This window comes from Ascaphus truei, chromosome 4 (assembly GCF_040206685.1).
Source record: "Ascaphus truei isolate aAscTru1 chromosome 4, aAscTru1.hap1, whole genome shotgun sequence".
NCBI classification, from domain to species: Eukaryota; Metazoa; Chordata; class Amphibia; order Anura; family Ascaphidae; genus Ascaphus; species Ascaphus truei.
This window is the reverse complement of record NC_134486.1, coordinates 54,446,916-54,467,137: the sequence shown is the minus strand read 5'-3', so window position 1 is coordinate 54,467,137 and position 20,222 is coordinate 54,446,916. Positions and strand designations below refer to the sequence as shown.

At 41.6% G+C, this 20,222-nt stretch overlaps 1 protein-coding gene across 1 annotated transcript in view; it reads right to left on the bottom strand.

Annotated features, from left to right (window-relative positions):
* SLC3A1 (solute carrier family 3 member 1) overlaps positions 1 to 18,838 on the bottom strand; it is a 37,562-nt gene extending 18,724 nt beyond the window's left edge. The window contains exons 1-4 of the mRNA XM_075595791.1: positions 18,202 to 18,838; positions 8,253 to 8,432; positions 8,002 to 8,156; positions 7,121 to 7,246 (exon numbers count right to left, since the gene is read on the bottom strand). Coding sequence (XP_075451906.1) covers positions 7,121 to 7,246; positions 8,002 to 8,156; positions 8,253 to 8,432; positions 18,202 to 18,628 — 888 coding nt within the window. The 5' untranslated portion in view covers positions 18,629 to 18,838. The remainder of the gene's footprint in view (positions 1 to 7,120; positions 7,247 to 8,001; positions 8,157 to 8,252; positions 8,433 to 18,201) is intronic.
* Between the last annotated feature and the right edge of the window lie 1,384 nt (positions 18,839 to 20,222).

Genomic DNA, 20,222 nt, shown 5'->3' with positions numbered 1-20,222 from the left:
ATATGATATCCCTACGCCTGATGTCTAAAGATTCAGATTTAACTGTGGGTTTTCTCTGTCTATATGATATTTCTATGCCTGATTTCTAAAGTATCAGATATAACTGCAGGTTTCTCTATAGGATATCCTTACGCCTGATGTCTATAGATTCATATTTAACTGCAGGTTTTCTGTCTATATGATATCCCTACGCCTGATGTCTAAAATTGCAGATATAACTACAGGTTTCTCTGTTTATGTTTTTGCATTTTATGATATCTCTGTGACTGATGCTAAGGTCTCAAAAAGGGTCAGCTCTCCTATCTTGTCTCTCTGTGTCTAATATTTCTGTTGTTCATTCTTATGCTTCTGCTTTAAAGGCACATTTCCTCTTTACTGGTTTCTTGGGAAGTGTGGTTTCCCCATGTCTGAAATTATGGCTCCTACTCAAAAAACAGTCTTGAGCAGTAAATGTGAACACAGTACCACTGATTCTTCAGAACTTCTCAAAGCAAGGAAGAAGAAAAAGCAAGGAGGTATTACTGTGGAAGTTGCAGAAGGAATTAAGGCTGAACCTTTAACCCCAGAGTCTGCATTTGATGAAAGAGATATGCTGCAGTTTAAGGCAACTCACAGACTTATCCCAAGAATAGTGGAAGAAAAAGAAGTATTTATTCAAGGAAAAGATGCCCTAACTCAGACACTTCAATCTGCACGAAAAGAGATTGATTGTCTTCATGGACATTTAGATAAAGCGCAAGAAGCCAAGGCTGCACTACAGAGCTGTCTATCCTCAGCAATTGCTAAGTGTGTTCTCCAGGAAAAACAAAAGCACCAGTTGGAGAGTGACCTGGATGTCATGTCAGGTGAGCTGGAGAGGGCATATGCTGATGCTGCTGAGGATCAGCGCCTCGCTTCTAAAAGTAACGAATTCCTGGAAATCTCTGTGAAGGAAATTGACAAGCTTAATACAGAGATTATAGTCTCCCGGGAGGAGATTTGCTACTTCAAAAAAGAGATGGAAGTCGTTCGGGAGGAGAGATGCTACTTGAAAACAGAGATACGTTCTATGAGAGACGCCTCCGAAGAGTTAAATAGTAGGTTTGAAACTAAAAACCAAATGAGTAAGAACTTCTTTGTCCAAGCCAGTGAAGGAGATAAAAGACTCCATGAATTAGAAGAGGAGAAGAGACTATTGATAGAAGAAAAGTCAAGGATGCAATTAGCACTGGAAAAAGCAGAGGGTGACTTGGAAAAAGAAAAGTATCAGTTGGAGAATGACAGGGTGATCTTGTCAAGTAAGCTGGAGAAGGCTTACGCGGATAATGCCCAGTACCAGAGTTTCATGGCTCAAGTTGGCACAGCACTGGAAGCATCTCAGAAAGAGGTTCACAGGCTTACTACAGAGCTGGAAGCCTCTAAGGAGAAGAGTTGCCACTTAAACACAGAACTATGCTCATTGAGAGAGATCTTCGGAGGGTTAAAGAGCAGTTTTGAAACTGTAACCCAAGAGTGCAAGAATCTCTATGTCCAAGTCAGTGAAGGAGATAAGAAACTCCATGAATTAGGAGAGGAGAAGAAACAGTTAGCCCAGGAAAAGTTAGACGTGCAGACAGCACTGCAGAATGCAGAGAGAGTGCTGCAAGAAGAACGTGTCTCGCTGAAGCAGCGCACACAAGCAGAAAATATGCTGCAGAGTCAGCTGCAAGAATTGCGTACACGTCTGCAGGACACCAAGGAGAGATTGGTGTATGCTGAGGAAAAGCAGCGAGTTCTGCAGGAAAAAAGTTTCCAGACTGCCTACAAAGTAAAGATGCTGCAAGAGTATTTGAGTACCCAGTGTGTCCCCAAAGAGCAGCATGAGGAGCTGAAGGCCACAGCTGAAGCATAACCATCTCACTTGAGGAGGAGCTTAGAGCCCAGGTAACCCTGTATGAGAGGGAGCACAAGGCGGTCCAGGATCTGAAGCAAGACTTAGAAACACTGCTCCATCCCTAACAGCCAGTACACCCAAGAGAAAGAGACCTGGAAAAGACAAGCTGCTGAGACCATAGCAAAGGAATTTGCAGAGCTCCAAGACGTGATGAGGGATGCATGGAAGCGAGTTCAAAATGATCACAGTGAAGAGATGAAAGCCCTGAGAAGAGAATTGGAGGATGCACTTAACCAGGGATCTCTCACTGAGGAGTGGAAATTGCAACAACACCTAAAAATGAAAGAAGCTGAACTGACAACTGCTTTGAGTGGGAAAAGAAGTGCAGAAGGACAGCTTCAAGAGCTGAAAACTCAAATAGCTGGTCTTTCATTGGGTGATGCCACGAAACGGCAGTCGCAAGATTAGACCATGGAGAGCAAAATCTGTGTCCCCACTGACTCATGTGGAAAGGCTGCACCTGACCTTGATGCCCACTTTCCTGATTTGGGTTGAATGCACCCATTCGGAGGTTCTTTGCAGCACTCAATGTACCTGTGGAGTACCCTCTGCCCGCTGACAAACCACCAGAGGTGGGTCACCTTGAGTCCACTTTTCATCAAGGCCTCCGGGAAGAGCCTGGAGGATCATCCGGAGAACGCTCTTGGGAGGGGAGAGTAATGTCATATTTTCTAGCCTGCTGTACCCATGCTTGGCCACCGGGACTGCTGCCACTCTCAATGTCTTGTTCTAGCCTGCAGTACCTATACTTATCCACCGGGATTGCTGCTGCTAAACTAAGGAACATTCCAGACTCTGATACCTGACACCTCTGCACCTGTGCTCCCTCTCAGCCTGCATATATAAACCTCCCTTTCCTGTTCCTCCCTTGCCTCTGTTTCAAGTCAGACTCCTATGCACATGCCTCTGATCCTGATCTGTTCCTGTACCTATATTTGAGTCTGTTCGCAGTAAAGGCCCTTGCTGGTAATCTGGCTTGTCCCTGTTTGTTCCCGTTCTCAGTCCCTGCTCCCAGACCTGTCCCTGCTCCCATGTCCTGTTCCAGTCTCCTCGTTGCCGACTTGTGCTTGTTGCCTGACTTCGCTATCTGCTGCCTGCCTCGGACCCCTGCTTGTTGCCCGACTTCGCTATCTGCCACCTGCCTCAGACCTCTGATTGTGACCCCTACTACGCTCGTGCTGTTCCGGCCACCGAGATCCTACCCGCCACAGGAGTCTCCCGTGACAGTAAACTCCTTAAGAGCCGGGCAGGGAGGGTTTCATCTGCAAGGTCTAAGATGCCATTAACCTCTGCTCCTGTCTTTATCTAACCATTAGATGCCAATGCCAGCACATTACTACAGATTTTTTTTTTTTTAGATGCAAACTTGCATAGAAAATGTAATTATCTCTGAGTCCATGATCAGGGTTTCTTCACCTTTAGTCCAGTCCTGAGTCTCTGAACGACTAAAATACTCTTGAATAACCCCACCACTGGAATGTTAATGAGCCAAGAGGACAAAGGACTTTGAATGCAGCTGTGAATTCAATCTGAACCCCTTCTGCTTCACCCCAAAGGTGGACAGCCTTTGGCACTGCCAAAAGGTGGGAGCTGTTTGCTGCTGTTCGCTGATGTTTGGTGATGTTAAAGCTTCTCTATTTCAATCTGAAACTCACAAGCCCTTTATCCCCTGTACCCAATTTTCCAACTTTATCGGTCCATGAAATGTCTGTGAATTGACTGTATAACCCTGTTCTTTTAATGTAACCATGTATTGTTATAACTCTGTGCCCAGGACAAATTTGAAAACGAGAAGTAACTCTCAAAGTATTACTTCCTGGTAAAAAAAAAAAAAAATTAAATAAAAAATAAAAAATTAATCAAACTTTAAAACAAAGCTACCTATATTTCTATTTAAACCATATACTGATGATGCCTTCTTCTACTTTACAGCCAACAGCACTATCATGTGTCCAGTTATACGCAAGTTATCTACAGTAGGAGTACTGTACTGCTTTTGTTTCTTTTTCTACAGCACAATTTATTTTGTTTCTAGCTCATTTAGGCCGAGATCCACATTCACACTCCTATTCATATGAAACCGGAGTGTGCTTTGGTTGTTGGTATGCTAAAGCTTATCACTCTTTGTGGATGTATGTATGTATGTATGTATATCTTTATTTATATAGCCCCATCCAGGTACATAACGCTTCATAGCAGTGATACACGTGACATAATATAACAGTGGGAAAAAGCGCTTCAGACATGAAAGTAACAATAGGAAAGGGAGTCCCTACCCCGATGAGATTACAATCTAAGTGGTGAGTTGGGAGAACATAGAGACAGTGGGAGGGAGTTCTGATAAGTGCGTCTGCAAGGGGTCAAGGTCAGTGCATCTGAAGTGTATAGTATCAGCCAGCGGAGCTACCCATGGACTTCATTAAAGAGGTGTGTTTTAAGAAAGGTCCTAAAGTTGGGAGAGAGGGTGCCAGTTGGATATTGACGGGAAGGGCATTCCAGAGGTGTGGGGGCAATGACTAAGAGGTTTTAGGCAGGAGATGGCTTTAGATACAAAAGGGAAGAGGGGGGCAGGTGTATAACGACAAATTAGGGCTGAACTGTAAGGAGTGGCAGAAGAATGTATAGCCTTAAAAGTGAGGAGGAGAATTGTGTATGTAATACGGGATTTGATAGGAAGCAAGGGGAGGGATTTCAGCTGGATAGATTCTGAAACAGATTTAGGAAAGAGTAAAGTGATTCTAGTAGCAGCGTTTAGGATAGATTGTAGGGTTGACAAGTGAGAGGCAAGAAGGCCGGACAGTAGAAGATTACAATAGTCGAGAAAGAAGAGAATGAGGACCTGCATTAGACTTTTAGCAGTATAGGGACAGCGGAAAGGGCGTATCTTTGCAATGTTACGGAAGTAAAAATTGCAGGTTTTAGCTACATTGTGAATGTAAAGGAGGAATCCAATGTGACACCTAGACAGAGTGTTTGTGATACTGGGTGTATGATAGTACTGCCAACAGTAATGTAGAAAGGAGCAGTAGGACTAGGCTTGGGAAGAAGTATGGGAGCATGTCCGTATTGGACATGTTTTGTTTGAGTCGGCGGAAGGCCATCCAGGTTGATATAGCAGAAAGACATTTGGAGACATTTGTCTGTACAACAGGTGTAAGTAGGGTTACCACCACTCTGGGTTTGACCCGGAGACTACTGGTTTTGACAAAGAATCTCCGGGCTCTTGGCTTACCTAGTAAACCTCCGGATGGTGGCGTGCCCCGGCATCTCCGGGCGTCCTTTAAGTCCCCACGGCATCTTCCCCTGCAAGTAACTCCTGTCAATATGGCCGTGTAGCATTAAATGGTGCCACGTTGCCATGTCAACGTGAACGCTACATGACGTCACAGCATCACGTGATGCCCATTGCCATGACAACGGGACGCTACGTGACATTGCGACTCCACGTTGCCATGACAACGTGGTGCCATAAGGCGTCCCGTTGTCATGGCAACTTGACGGCGCCATGTGATGCCACGTGGCTATATTGACGGTTGCAGCGGGAGGATACCAGGGAGACTCCACCGCTGAAGGTAAGCGCAAAATTTTAAAATGTTGTCTCCGGGTTAGCCTTCAGTAGAAGGTGGCAACCTTGGGTCTAGGGTCAGGGGTTGAAAGGCCTTGAAATGCAGCAAGCCTCTCCTCCAATCAGAACCCTATATTAGTTGAACTAATAATTCCCTCTGAGTTACCTGCTCTTTTTTTATTGTAAAAAAAAAAAAAATCATTGTGTTCTTAATGTCTAGTCTCTGGGGAAACCATTGAAATGTCAAAAAAAGCTCTTTAAAATGAATATGCAAAAAAACTGATCTAAAAGACTTCTGCTTTAAATTTTTATGGCTTATTATGAAACTATTCTGCTGCACTTATTCACCGGATCCTTTTTTTTACTTGGTGACACCTATGTCATTGTTTGCCATTTGACCCCCTCCATAACCTCTCTGAAACATTACAATAAAATTTACATCACGACATCACCATCTTCCAAAACTTTAATAATCTATTCTTCCTAATCCTATTATTTATCCCTAATGTACGAACATTTACTCTACAAATCTCCCCACAAACTATATAGACTGCAAAATGATAGTCTTGGTGACCTAGTTTTTATTTTATTTTTGGTACGGCGATCCTATAATCCTCTCCGGTATTTTACCTATCGCTATACTAATTATGTAAAGCCATGTGTACGTTGATGGAGTTGTATTCACAATAAGGAGAACAGCAATAGCAAGAATACTCTACAAGTCATTGTTTTAGGAGCGGATTTCTTATCCTTTTCGTTTGTAATACTTTATTTTAGAATGATAAATTAGAACAGGAAATATTTCATGCTCATAAAAAAAAGTAATCAGAGATAATTTTGTTTAATGGACAACTTGTCCGCTATTTGAAGTAGTTAGATTGTGTAATTATTGCTTAATGCAAATGTCATGGGGTGCAAAGTTTGATATGTTATTGAGGCAAGAATGTAACAGACTGATAGACGTCTAAACTTATTAACCGTTCCAATTTCCCAGAAGGCCCCAGCATAGTTCCTGTAGCAAACTCAAGAGTGAAGCAAATGACAAATTGCCACCTTGTAGAGGCAATAAAAACGAGAGAGCACCGTTTGTGGCCAAATGCCATCAAGATATGCCAAAAACTAGACTGTAAACTGATCTGGGTAGAAGATTCATTGTAATTATATTATTATACAATGTTCATTATTATGCAATGTATAGTGTATAGCAACTTATACTGCTACATAAAACATTCCCTTAATTAATCTGATGCCTAAAAGTATTTAACATTTATTTGTTTAAGTTGGACTTGGGAGGGGTTTGATTTCCTCTGGCTGCTCCCTTGTGTGTGATGTCTCTGTGTGCTCATCAAGTGCTTGTACAGCCAGAGTCCCCCCTCCCCATTTCCCCTCAATTTTGCTGGTTGTCTGATAAGGACGGGGTAGGGATAAGGGTAAAGATGACACTTAATTGGCACACACTTCCCCAAAGAAATTAAACTGTCCCACTATCTGGAATGTCATCTTTAAAGTAAAAGACATAATGTGCTTAAAGCAGGTGTAATTGAGTGATACCTATTATTCCAAAAATGTGTATAATAGTATATAGTAATATAGCTTGTGTTGGAGCCTCCTATAGTACTGAAGTCTGTGTAGCTAATACTCACTAGGATTTCTTGTTGAACGTCAGGATTATAGAAATTTAAATCTGGTTGCTCTTTCCGAAACTGGTGGTAATAGCATTGCTTTCTGCTGTCATCGTACTCCCATGAAGAGTTTCCATACACACTGACCTGAATACAAAGAAATACAACAGTCTGTGACTTAAGGCAAGTACTTCTGATCACAGTTTATAATAGAGGTTTTTGAATTGTGAATTGTGTGGCTTTTTTACGGAACGCCGACATACTAAGGAAGAGATGTATCAACGCAAAATAAATTGTTCTGTTCTGCTTATTGGTTGTGAATTGTAAGAAGTTTATTAATCTGTTTTGCATTAATAAATTGGGGAAAAAATGCTGTACACGGATGCAGAATTTGACACATCCCAATAGGTATGTGTGTAACACCTCATTAACTATTGCTGTTGACACCCCACAAATCTGAAACTAATGCACAAGAGGTAAATTGGAGCAAATTATCTTGATGCCAAGACGCAAGATCAATATTGCCTTTCTTAGCTTCCAAATAGCATTAATCAATATATATATATATATATATATATATATATATATATATATATATATATATATATATATATATATATATATATATATATACACTCGATTATTGTATAGAAATCTCCTGAATCCTAATTTTGAGGATTGCAAACAATAGACATTTTAACTTTCCGCTTGTTGAACGTCAGGTGTTACAGTTAAGGGTTTTATCTGTGAACCCAGCAAACTCCAGGAACAGGGTACAGCATTTTTCATGCCCCAAGCAAGCTCTACAAACTTGAAAACTGAGCTCCGATTTAGAAAGTAACTGTTTTACATCATAGCTAATCAGACATAATAGAGGAGTATAGAAAACAATCTGTATTTACCCAGTTATTTGGAGGTATGGTGCCGTTACCTGTCAACACACAGTCGTGCCAGATGTAGTAATCTGTGTATTTACCAGTTCGACTCTGACTCAACAGAAACCAACTGTGGTTATTGCTAGTATGATTCGGTATCAGATCAATGATTAGTTTTAAACCTAAGGAAACAGGAAAAAAATAACAGTCAAACAAAACTGGAGTTTTGTTGTTACAATATTGCTGGTGAAGGCCAGGCTTGTGTCATTTCAACTCACCTTTATCATGCAGGGCTGCTATCATATCGTCAAAGTCAGACATGGTTCCAAACGTGTGGTCAACATCCTTAAAGTCCTCTACCGCGTAACGGAAATCTTTTAATGAAGACTTGTAGAAAGGCGCAACCCAGATAGTTTTCACATTGAGATACAAGAAGTGATCTATTTTTTCTTGTATTCCTGAAAGTTACAAAAAAAAATATATATATATATATATATATAATGCGAGTGACCGTCTTGTAAATCAGAGAACACAGCATTCAGCGCGACTTTATGACATGGAAGGGACTTGTGTCTAACTATAGTTTTTAGTTGGGCAACTTACTCTTTCTTTTTTATATAGTGTGTGAATGTATGTGTGTGTGTGTGTGTGTGTGTGTGTGTATATATATATATATATATATATATACACACACACACACACCGTCCAATAAGGATATCCTACACCAGGAGTCAGCTGCTAACGATACTGTTTGAGGAAACAGCACCCTCACTGCCGACGCTCCGTTGTTACCAGGCGCACCACGAATACTTCCACAGCGGGGGAGAGTGATGAATCAGACAAACACATGAGCCCCGACGCGCACGTTTTGCCACCTGCTTCGTCTCTAGCCTTTAGTGAAGTTTTCTGTCTTATTTTTGCTTCAGGGACACTGTGTTTATTTTTAATTGTCATTTGTTCTATGTGATGTATTTAATACATTTGATATTTTTGTATGCTAGAGTGCTGTAGTTGGGATGCCTTTATTCTTTTCGTTTACATATTTTAATTATCCCTAGCACCATCAGTAGTGTTTATTATTTACACTTTACAAACTGATTTTGGCACTATTGTATTTTGGTCTCTTGCAGGCTTTTTATGGTTATATATATATATATATATAGAAGAAGGAGCTAGCATTTGGACTTTTTAACACAATACTCATATTTTGAGCATATTTTGAGTCATTCAGCATCTCGCTCGCTTTGGAGCCGGTCCGGATTCATTACGTATAACACCTTGATGCAGGAAGTCTGACTGCCGTGTCAGCATCCTGTAGTATTGGAGGACACTCACTCTCGCGGTATTTACAACCAGGGGGAGACCGGGTGTATTGCCTTTCTTAGCTTCCAAATAGCATTAATCAATAAGTGTGTGTGTGTATATATATATATCGCCCCGGGCGAGTGAATTTAACCCCCGGGCGAGTAAATATTGACCCAAGCAGCACACGTTTAGTACTAGGTGGCGAGTAGATTTTTTTGTGTGGCGAGTAGATTTTTTGGTGATTTGTCAACCACTGTATATATATATATATGTATATATATATGTATATATATATATATATATATATATATATATATATATATATGTATATGTATATGTATGGTGAAACAAGGCAGCAGGCACTCTGTAAACAATGAAGAGCTGATGCTTATCCCATATGCGATATTGAAACAACAGGTATTGCCAGATCATATCCCTGAGGAAGCTCACGTGTAGCTGACCGAAACGTCGGATGTAGTGCCTTGATTTTTGTTACCTCAATATATTGTTATTTCTACTTGGCTGTGTGCTGTCTCTTCTTTCCGGATGAAGATCTGGTAATACCTGTTGTATATGTGTGTGTATATATATATATATATATATATATATATATATATATATATATATATATATATATATATATATATATATATATATATATATATATATATATATATGAAAAAATCATCACAGTTGGCACACTGTAAACATAAGTAAGATGCTGATGCTAGCCCCATATGCACATGTAAAAAGTAGATTTTACCAGATTGGAGTCCGGAAAAAACGAGACAGCACACAGTCCAGTAGTTCCAATGAAGTTGTATTCAAAGTAACATGGCACCACCTCCAACGTTTCGGTCCACTCAACGTGACCTTCCTCAGGGACGTGCAATAAGTGAATGCTAATCCACCCCCTTATATACCCAAACAAATCAAAATTAAAATGAACTCACCCGTGTAGGGGCAACATAGCCCGCGAAACCGCGCCGCTGTGACACGCATGCAAATGCTGGAACGCATCGCCATCTTGGATTTGTTAACCTGAAACATCCTGTAAAACTATGGTGGCCTCAATGATCTGCCCGTAGGCACGTTCGCGCATGCGCGGGCTCCTCATGCCGTGACCCGCAGTGTACTGCTGGAACGCAACGCCATGTTGTATCCAGTGATCTTGTATATTAACCTGGCTACGGTGGCCCGAATGGTGCTTATTAGCCTCTATGGTGGCGGTTCGCGCATGCGCACACCTCCCCGCGCAACTCATTGAGCAAACTACAATACCACGCAAGATCTAAGCTATCCTTTAGCTTGCCCCATTAAGCACATAAGGGCGCCCATATACTGACATAGCCTTAGGGACACATATGTGATTCTGGTAAAAAATGCCTAAACTCTATGATAAAAGGCACCTAGCAAATGGGAACGTTGCAGGAAGCTCTGATACATAGGCACAATAAAGCTTATTATGTTGTATGTAGTTATTTGTTTCTTGTTCTCATTAAGTATAAAAGAGAGAAACTCAAAGTTGTTGAGTCAGATTATAAGGATCGCAAGGTATACAGATGGTTGCTGGGGTTAAGTGATCCACCCACAGGTGCGCAAGGTCAACAGAGGGGCCAGTCCCGCCGAAGACGGGGGGGATATAGAAAGCCTGGGTATAACACCAGTGATACGGACTTCTCAGACGCCGCGGACACTGTCAGTGACAACATGTCTGCAGAACCTTCTTTTTTAGGACAAGGCCCGGACGGGAGAGCCAAACCGCCTATAGGAGTCGGAGATGCCGGAGGAAAATCAGGCGAGGAGGCCGAAAGACGCTGATATCCGGAGCGCCACCCAAACAGGGGGAGAGGTCCAAGACAACAACCCAGGAGACGGTAATTTTTAATCTTTCCAAACACACCCTCTCGTCGGCGGAGGTAAATGTTTTACACAAAGGTCTTGGCTTTGTGCCAACGTATAAGCAAGACCCATTCAAGTGGGAAGTGGACCTCTTTAAATTAAACAGACACCTTAAACTTAAGGACTTCTTTTCAAAATCAGAAGCCAACCAAGCACCTGAATACACAAGATCCCACTTCAAGCCACGCAGTACGTTTGATCCACAGGTGTCTAATCCCAGTATTGCAACATTTATGAACCTTCTAGGTAAAGCTACAAGAAGCAAGATTAAGACGCAGAAAACCAGCTTCTTCAACCTGACGAATGAAGAAAGACTGGCGTTCAAGTGCCTAAGAAACAACAAGAATATCATCATCCGGGCCGCCGATAAAGGTGGCGGAATCGTCATTTTGGATTATCTTTACTACAGAGAAGAGGTGTTGCGCCAACTGGGAGACACTGAAACGTACAAACAGTTGGGGAAGGATCCCACTGTGGCGTACAAAGGGGAAATCGATGCCATAATAAAAATGGGCATATCCAATGGATGGATTTCGGAAGATACCGGCGGTTTCCTTACCCAGCAGCACCCTAGAATACCTGTCATGTACACGATCCCCAAGATTCACAAGTCTACAACACACCCGCCAGGTCGACCAATCATCTCGGCTCGGACATCACTATGCCATCCGATTTCACAATACGTTGATTTCTATTTACAACCGTTGGTGGCGGGCATGGCTACATTTGTCAAGGACACTACCAACTTCATGGAGCATATTAACGATCTAGCATTTAATCCATCTGGGTGCATATTGGCTACCCTTGATGTAGCAAGTTTATATACGAACATTCCGCACAAAGAGGGGTTGGAGGCAATCAGGAGAAAGTTGATAACAAGCACGTTGCAGACTGGACCACCGTCTGAATTTTTACTACTCCTGATAGAAGTCATCCTAAACAAAAATTTCTTTAGGTTTGAAAATTCATATTATCTCCAACTCAGTGGGACAGCCATGGGCTCAAACATGGCCCCATCATATGCGAACCTTTACATGGACATGTATGAGCAAACCCACATCTTATGCGATGCGCCCAATGCACAGTACATCAGAAAGTTTTTACGCTACATTGATGATATTTTTATTGTTTGGAGTGGCTCTGCCGTGGAATTGCAGGACTTTGTGAACCGTCTCAACGATATCCCATCAAAGATACGTTTTACGCTGTGTTACAGTGAACTTGAAATTCCATTCTTGGACACGATGGTATACAAAGCAGGCGACAAATTGGCCACAAGGCTATATCAAAAAACAACTGACAAGAACACACTGCTCTATGCCACAAGCCACCACCCGGCCCCGTTGAAGAAGGGGCTCCCGTATTCACAATTACTACGAGTGAAGCGAATCACTAGTGATCTTAATGAGTTGGAACCTGCTCTTATCAATATGGCTAATAGGTTCCTAGAGCGAGGTTATAATCCGGTCGACGTCAAAGATGCACTGGATCGAGTGATCCGTTTGGACATTGTGGATTGTCCTAACACCGAATTGGGAGAACAAACAAACAGCTCAAGATTTAATGTTATAAGCACATTCAGCACGGCGTCCCCATGCATACAACGTGGCATTAGGGACAATTGGCATGTATTGGCCAATGATGACAAAATTGGTAAATTTTTCCGTGAACCCCCCCTTGTTTTGTTTTCGCCGTGATCCGTCAATTGGGGACATGATCACGCAAGCTGATCCAGCTGACAAATATAGCAGGGACAAAACCTGGTTATCCCAAAAACCTGGGGCCTACAGATGCAAAGGGTGCACGAATTGCCAATACATGCAGGTGGGGTCTTTCTATTGCCATCCACACAATGGGACCAAAATCAAAATTCACCAACACCTGAATTGTGAATCAAAATTTGTTATATATTTGATTAGATGTCCCTGTGGTCTACTCTATATTGGGAAGACAGTGCGAATGCTTAAAGAACGCATAGCCATCCATCGTTCAACTATTCGTAAAGCATTATCTACAGATGCCAAAGATTTGGAGTTCAAATGTCTCCCTTTCGCCAAACATTTCAGGGACTTTAAACATTCATTGGCAACATTTAGGTGCATGCCAATCTCACAGGTCCGAGCGCCCACACGAGGGGGTGATAGAAACAAACTTTTGTTGCAAAGTGAGGCGAGACACATCTTTGAATTAAAAACAGTGGCCCCTTTTGGCTTAAACGAAGATTTTTCTTTAGGATGTTTCTTATGAATGAAATTAGGACTGTGATATTTTGTGTTGCTGAACTATTGTTTACTGTTTTGTGGTTGTGTGCTTTTGCATGTCAATGTTCCTTTTGTAATATTTCTGCATTACGACTACATGTGTTATTCCTTTATGTGCCCTTGTATTGTCATTTTCACTTTATCACCTTATGGGTTAGGTGTGTGCATCAAGATTGTTCACGATGTCCCGCTTCGAGATCGTAGATATTATATGTTGTATCTGAGACTGCAAAACATCTGACATGTCGTTTAAATATGTCTTGTCGGTCACAAGCTGTCCCTAGGACAGAATTTTGCTTACGGAGTACAATGTGAATATTGGCTCCGGATAGACATACTCTTGTCCATCACAATTTGTCTCATTAGTCATATATGCTGTAAGCCACTAGTCTCATTATTTTTGAAGAGATTAGTTTGACCATATATGGTATCTGGTTTTCGATTTTAGACTTTCAGTCATTGTAGTTATAGTATTTATTATAGTGGGACATTAATAACAATATACCTCACTGTGTTGCACACAGCACATCACATGTTTGTTATTTAATTGGTTTGTGTATGTTTGCTGTGTGTGCCATGCGTTCTCATGCTGGAACGGGTCCTTTTGAGTATAGTTTCAAACAAATAACTACATACAACATAATAAGCTTTATTGTGCCTATGTATCAGAGCTTCCTGCAACGTTCCCATTTGCTAGGTGCCTTTTATCATAGAGTTTAGGCATTTTTTACCAGAATCACATATGTGTCCCTAAGGCTATGTCAGTATATGGGCGCCCTTATGTGCTTAATGGGGCAAGCTAAAGGATAGCTTAGATCTTGCGTGGTATTGTAGTTTGCTCAATGAGTTGCGCGGGGAGGTGTGCGCATGCGCGAACCGCCACCATAGAGGCTAATAAGCACCATTCGGGCCACCGTAGCCAGGTTAATATACAAGATCACTGGATACAACATGGCGTTGCGTTCCAGCAGTACACTGCGGGTCACGGCATGAGGAGCCCGCGCATGCGCGAACGTGCCTACGGGCAGATCATTGAGGCCACCATAGTTTTACAGGATGTTTCAGGTTAACAAATCCAAGATGGCGATGCGTTCCAGCATTTGCATGCGTGTCACAGCGGCGCGGTTTCGCGGGCTATGTTGCCCCTACACGGGTGAGTTCATTTTAATTTTGATTTGTTTGGGTATATAAGGGGGTGGATTAGCATTCACTTATTGCACGTCCCTGAGGAAGGTCACGTTGAGTGGACCGAAACGTTGGAGGTGGTGCCATGTTACTTTGAATACAACTTCATTGGAACTACTGGACTGTGTGCTGTCTCGTTTTTTCCGGACTCCAATCTGGTAAAATCTACCACGGCCCTGAGGAAGGTCTCTCTGTGGGACCGAAACGTTGGCTTACGTGTATTTCATGTTGTGAATATAGACTTTTGGATTAACCCCGTGCGGTCTGCTGTCTCTTTACTGGTCTTTGGATTGGTTCGTATCATATATATATATATATATATATATATATATATATATATATAATCCGATCCTGAGAATGTTGGCAGTATCATCACACTCATGTTCTCAGTTGGCTTGGAATATATTGCTTTATTGTGCATTGCCTGCCCCTCCAACATGTAATGGTTTAAAGGAGCTATTTATCACAAGAAATACATCATTTTTCTTAACTGTAGCAGGTAGGGTTGCCAGGTGCTTCTCCAAAAGTACTGGATACAATGGTGAAAGGTGCAACATGCTCGAGACATACACACACAAACAAACACACATGCTCGAGGCACAAGACACACACACATGCACAAGACACACGCACACTGCTCCATGCTATTTCCTCCCCTCTGCCCAACCACCAGGACTCCTGACATCACCTCCTGATGGGCTGCTGCTCAGTAATGGAGCCTATCAGCATGGAGGATACTGCCAAGCCCCCTAGCAACAGCTCTGCTCAGGGAAATCCCGCGGCCCCCCAAGCCGGTCAGTTCATTACTGTATGTCCAGAGAGTTAATACCGTACACATACATGTCAGGTATTACCTCTATTTTTTTTACTGGACAGTGTCCAAATACAGGACAGTCCAGTTCAATACTGGACACCTTGCAACCCTAGTACTACCAGGTGCAGGACCGCTAACAGTCATATCAGTATGACAGTTCTTTTAGTTGTTTTGCCCCATTAATATCATATTCATTATTGCAAGTAAACCAAATAATAATGGGAATGTTTCTCTAGAATGGTGAAATGAACACAAGAAATGTATCCTGTCCTGGAATATATTCATGTATATAAGTATTTCTATTTTACAAATCACTTACTAGTAAGAATATGAATTGAATGTTTTTAATAATGGAATCAATCCTGATTCTCATCATCTAGGGCACAGGCCTGCGTCGCAGGCTTTCCTGGCACTGGAGAGGTTGAGCCTGCAGAGAATTCATCATGAAATGGCTTTTCAATGTAAGCACACCACGAAGGTCATGCAATTACACATTGGTTTTGCTGAGCATTTAATCAATAAGATCTCCATACATTTTGTATCGCTGCTAAAACCATTTAAGAGAGGAATGTCACATGCACTTCTGCATGAAACCACCGTGTAATGTACTCTCTTGCATGTACCCAACATTGCCAATAGCATTACATTATTCTCTATTTTTCTTCATTCAGATTGATGAATGCAATGTTGTTTTTTTGTGGATTTATTGGTCAAATCAATTTTTCAGATGTGCCTTTAAAATATGTGATATGATATGGCAAAGATAACACATTTGCTCCCTCCATGGTAATTGAGGTTGATAATAAATTATATATAACACTTATAATGCATTGGCACTAAAAAGAATAAATGGGCTGATGGTGTAAGTTTGTGATAATGTTACTGCCTTTACAGGTGTTGAATATGGTTCAAATCGCTGTCTCGGCTCTGCTTGTGACCACCAAAAATAGTGTGTAAGCTCTTTGGGGTAGGCACCAAAATTAAATTGTAAGCATTCTGGGGCAGGTACTCATAGTCCCGGCAATATTTTTGTGTGTTGGCTGTCAGTGCTATATAAGAAAAACATATTATACATAAAGTACTTTTGCTTTACATTCAACTTAGATTGTAAGCTCTACAGGGGGAGGAATTTCCTTTACTGTTGTCTGATTTTGTTTGTTGCAGTCATTGAATTATAATTCCCTGTATGGTTTTGTTTGTTTTAAAGTGTTTAGTGCACTGTGGGCGCTATGTAAATAAAGATATAAATATATACATAAATATGGTTGCACCATTACGTCATAAAACTACCAGCCCATTGTTATAAATAATTCACTGTCTTGGTTTCTTAAAATGTGCTTCTTTGCCAAGGACATGGAAAAAAAACATAAGAAAATACATTGTTTAGATACATGCAATTATAGGGATAATTTTCATTTAGTTTAATGAATTCTTGGCTTTCATTCTACAACACAAGATCCCTTAAAAGAATTTTACATGATTGCTGTCTCCTCAGCAGCTAATAAGTTACCAGTGAACAAAAGCAAGCTTTAGGACATGTGTATACTGTATACATGTGTATGTGAGAGAGCCAAATGTTTGATGTTTCTTCCATTATTTAGTAAGTGGAATTAGATACTCCAGAGTAATTAACTCTTTTGATGCCAGAGAAACACGAAGACCATTGCATTGCAATTCGACTCTGGTCATTAATGGTTCATGTCAATGAATGATCAAGATCGTTGTCACTTGTATGCCTCAATATCTTCTCTGGAATTAACAATAACTGTTACCACATTATAGTTTTATAACCAATTTGTAAAAGCTACAACATGGTTAAAATGATTGCCGGGTCCTCATCAATGCTTTATAAGTGTGCATGCAATGAGTTCTATATTTTGCTTTTGCACTGTAAATCTAACTGGGAGCATAATGTAATTTCATATGCAACGCTTCAGCACAATAAGACCTGTTCCTCATCGTTATTCCCTGTGCTGCAAAGAGAAAAAAAACCTCTTACATCATTTATTTTACAGAGACTGATTTGGCATTGTAACATTTAGAAGTGCCATTATGCAGACATGTCCACTAAGTAGCCTAAATAACCGGTTTTGGATATCCAACCAAATTAGCATATTACTGGTTAAAGTAGGTACTATGTTGCAAAACAGACGCAATAAGATATTGTGTAAGTCTAACAAATGCACTGTAGTGTTTGCAGTGTTCTGGTTTAATTTGCATGTAAGGTCCCTTACACCCTATATGAAAGCTTTTGAAATGCAACTTTCAGTGAAACCCCGGTATTTAGCTCACATTTTAATTTACGTTTTAAGGTTATCTGAATTTTATAGTCCAGAAAAATGTGTATTTGTCCTGCACTCCCACATCCATCAGTCGTTTGAGGGTGCTGTGTGGTCCTCTTTAAGGCAGGATCCCCAGAAACCGGTCACAAGTATGCTGTATCATGCAAGAAAGTGAAGCCAAATGTACACATCTAGTGCAAGGAGCCATCTATTGCATATATAAAAGCTATGAGGATGCACAACATTTTGGGGCACAGAAAATCACTTCCTCAGTCATCTCAGGAAGGTATTTTCTGTCTCCTAAAATGTTGTGCAACCCCATAGCTCTTTTATATATGCAATAAATGCCCCCCACTGGACTCCTTGTACTAGATGTGTGCGTTTGGCATCCTTTTTTATCTGCAAAACACTCTTTTGGTTAAAAGAAAACCATCTACATTCCATACCAAAAACAGTTATTTAAACTAGAGACAATTACCTTTGAGGTCACCAGCTCCATCATTGTTACTGTCTTTAAAAGACTTGGGATAGATTTGATAAATAGGACTGCTTTGCCACCAAACCAGACACTTTGGAGAGAGAGCTATGATTGCTATTGTGGCAGCCACAATCACTATTGTAGCTGCAATGCTGAGCCAAAAAAGAATCTCTCGAGTCACTCTGTAGCGTGCCTGACGAGAGAACTGAAGGAGGACATCTTTGGGCATTCCAGCGTAAGGCCTCAAAGCCACGGTCTCTTCAGGTGATGTGCCATTGATTCCAATACTGTGGTCTTGAGAGGGCTCAGACTGACTGTTTCTTCTGCTCTCACTCTCCTTTCCATCATACCCCTGGTCAGAAACAAATCCATTATTTTCAAGGCCAGTTTTGTGTTTTAACTCAATCGAGTTTAATTCTTCAGCCATGTGTGTAAAGGGCTCTGCTTCTTCTCAGGTAAAGGGAGTTGTGCCAGATGCGTCTCTCTGAAGGTTCATCTGAGGTTTAGATGAGTGAAACAGGTCTGTAACTCGCCTTGTATATCAACGTGCTTAGGTCAAGGTACAGTGAGACAAAAAAAGACAAAGTGCAGGTAATCATTGATTTCCCACTCCTTCATAACGAGCTGGGTTATTGGGAGTAAATAATCTGCAGCTCCTGGAACTTTCATTTGCCCAACAGTTCTTTTTAAAACTCATTTCAGTACATACAGTAACTACAAGTTCTTCTTGGTAATGTGATCATTGTAAGGACGAACAATGGTCTGTTCAAATACTGAAATTCCTGATTTTAAAGGGAACAATGGATCTACTGTGACATTTATTTGTCTTTCAAATATTCTGATTATGCTAGTTACTTATTGTTAACTACTTGTTTTGCAGTGCTGGATGTTTTTTAAACTAACAACAATCCTGTTAATACTTCTGTGATTGCAGGGGAGCATGACACCTAAAATAAAGGTTAAGACTGCATGCTGCCTCTGTCTGTCAATACAGTTACCCTACAGCAAGGGTTGACTTTTCACTCCTGGGTGAAAAACAAACAAACCCTGGTTAGTAAATTGTTTTCGACTGTGCATGTTAAGCCCTGTATCTAAATGGATTCCTGTTGAATCCATTTTATGCCTGGACCAGGGACAATGGCCGTGTAACGGCATATACAGATATGAGGGCTGGTCCATTGTGTGGGCACTGGTGGTGTGTACCATGGAGAATTGAAGTGTTGCGGGGGTTGGGGCAGCCTTCATCTCAGGAAGATACCCACTCCAATGCAGGAGTATCGTTCTTCACCGGCAGCAGAGCCCCAGGCCCAGTGGTGCTCCTGGAACTTCATTCGGCTACGCGAGGAAGAGCATCAGCTTTGTCGGCGCTGATTTGTGGGCACTCAGCTTTCCATGGTTCTGAATGGCAACCGAGAAACTGTACTAGTGTGCCGACTTGGACTTCGAAAACTGTTGAGGGTCAGTCTCGCCATCCAGAGACCCCTTGTTTATGCACCTAGGAGACCATGGAGAGGTCTCAGTGCTCTGAACTCTATTGGCGGCAACTAGCCTTGGAAGTTGGCTGTTCTCCCCGCAGAACCTATCCGGGTCGGGAGACCCCTTTGATTAAGATTATCTTTGCTCAGGGTAAACTCACTTTGGCAGAGTTCCTGAGAGTTTCCCCCATATTGCGTATGGTATGATTGTGGTTTGTGCCTTTTTGCTACTGTTATGTGTTCCTCATGAAGCAGTGTGTCAAACACGTTGTGGTACAGCATCAGAGTTGTCCTGTGTTAACTGCCCTGTGTGTCGAGGAAGACATTTTAAAATCAGGCAGCTAAGGAGATGCATCAGACTGCAGCATACGGGCTACTCAAACCCGGAAGAAGCAGATCAGCGCCGAGGCACCAGCTGATCCCAGCACGCGGAATCTAATGCCTTGAGTACTACACTGTCTCCAAGCTCCCTAGCCAGCAACAAGGCAGCTTGGACACATCGTTTTACGAACCCACTGAACTACAGACATCATATATGTAAGTTCT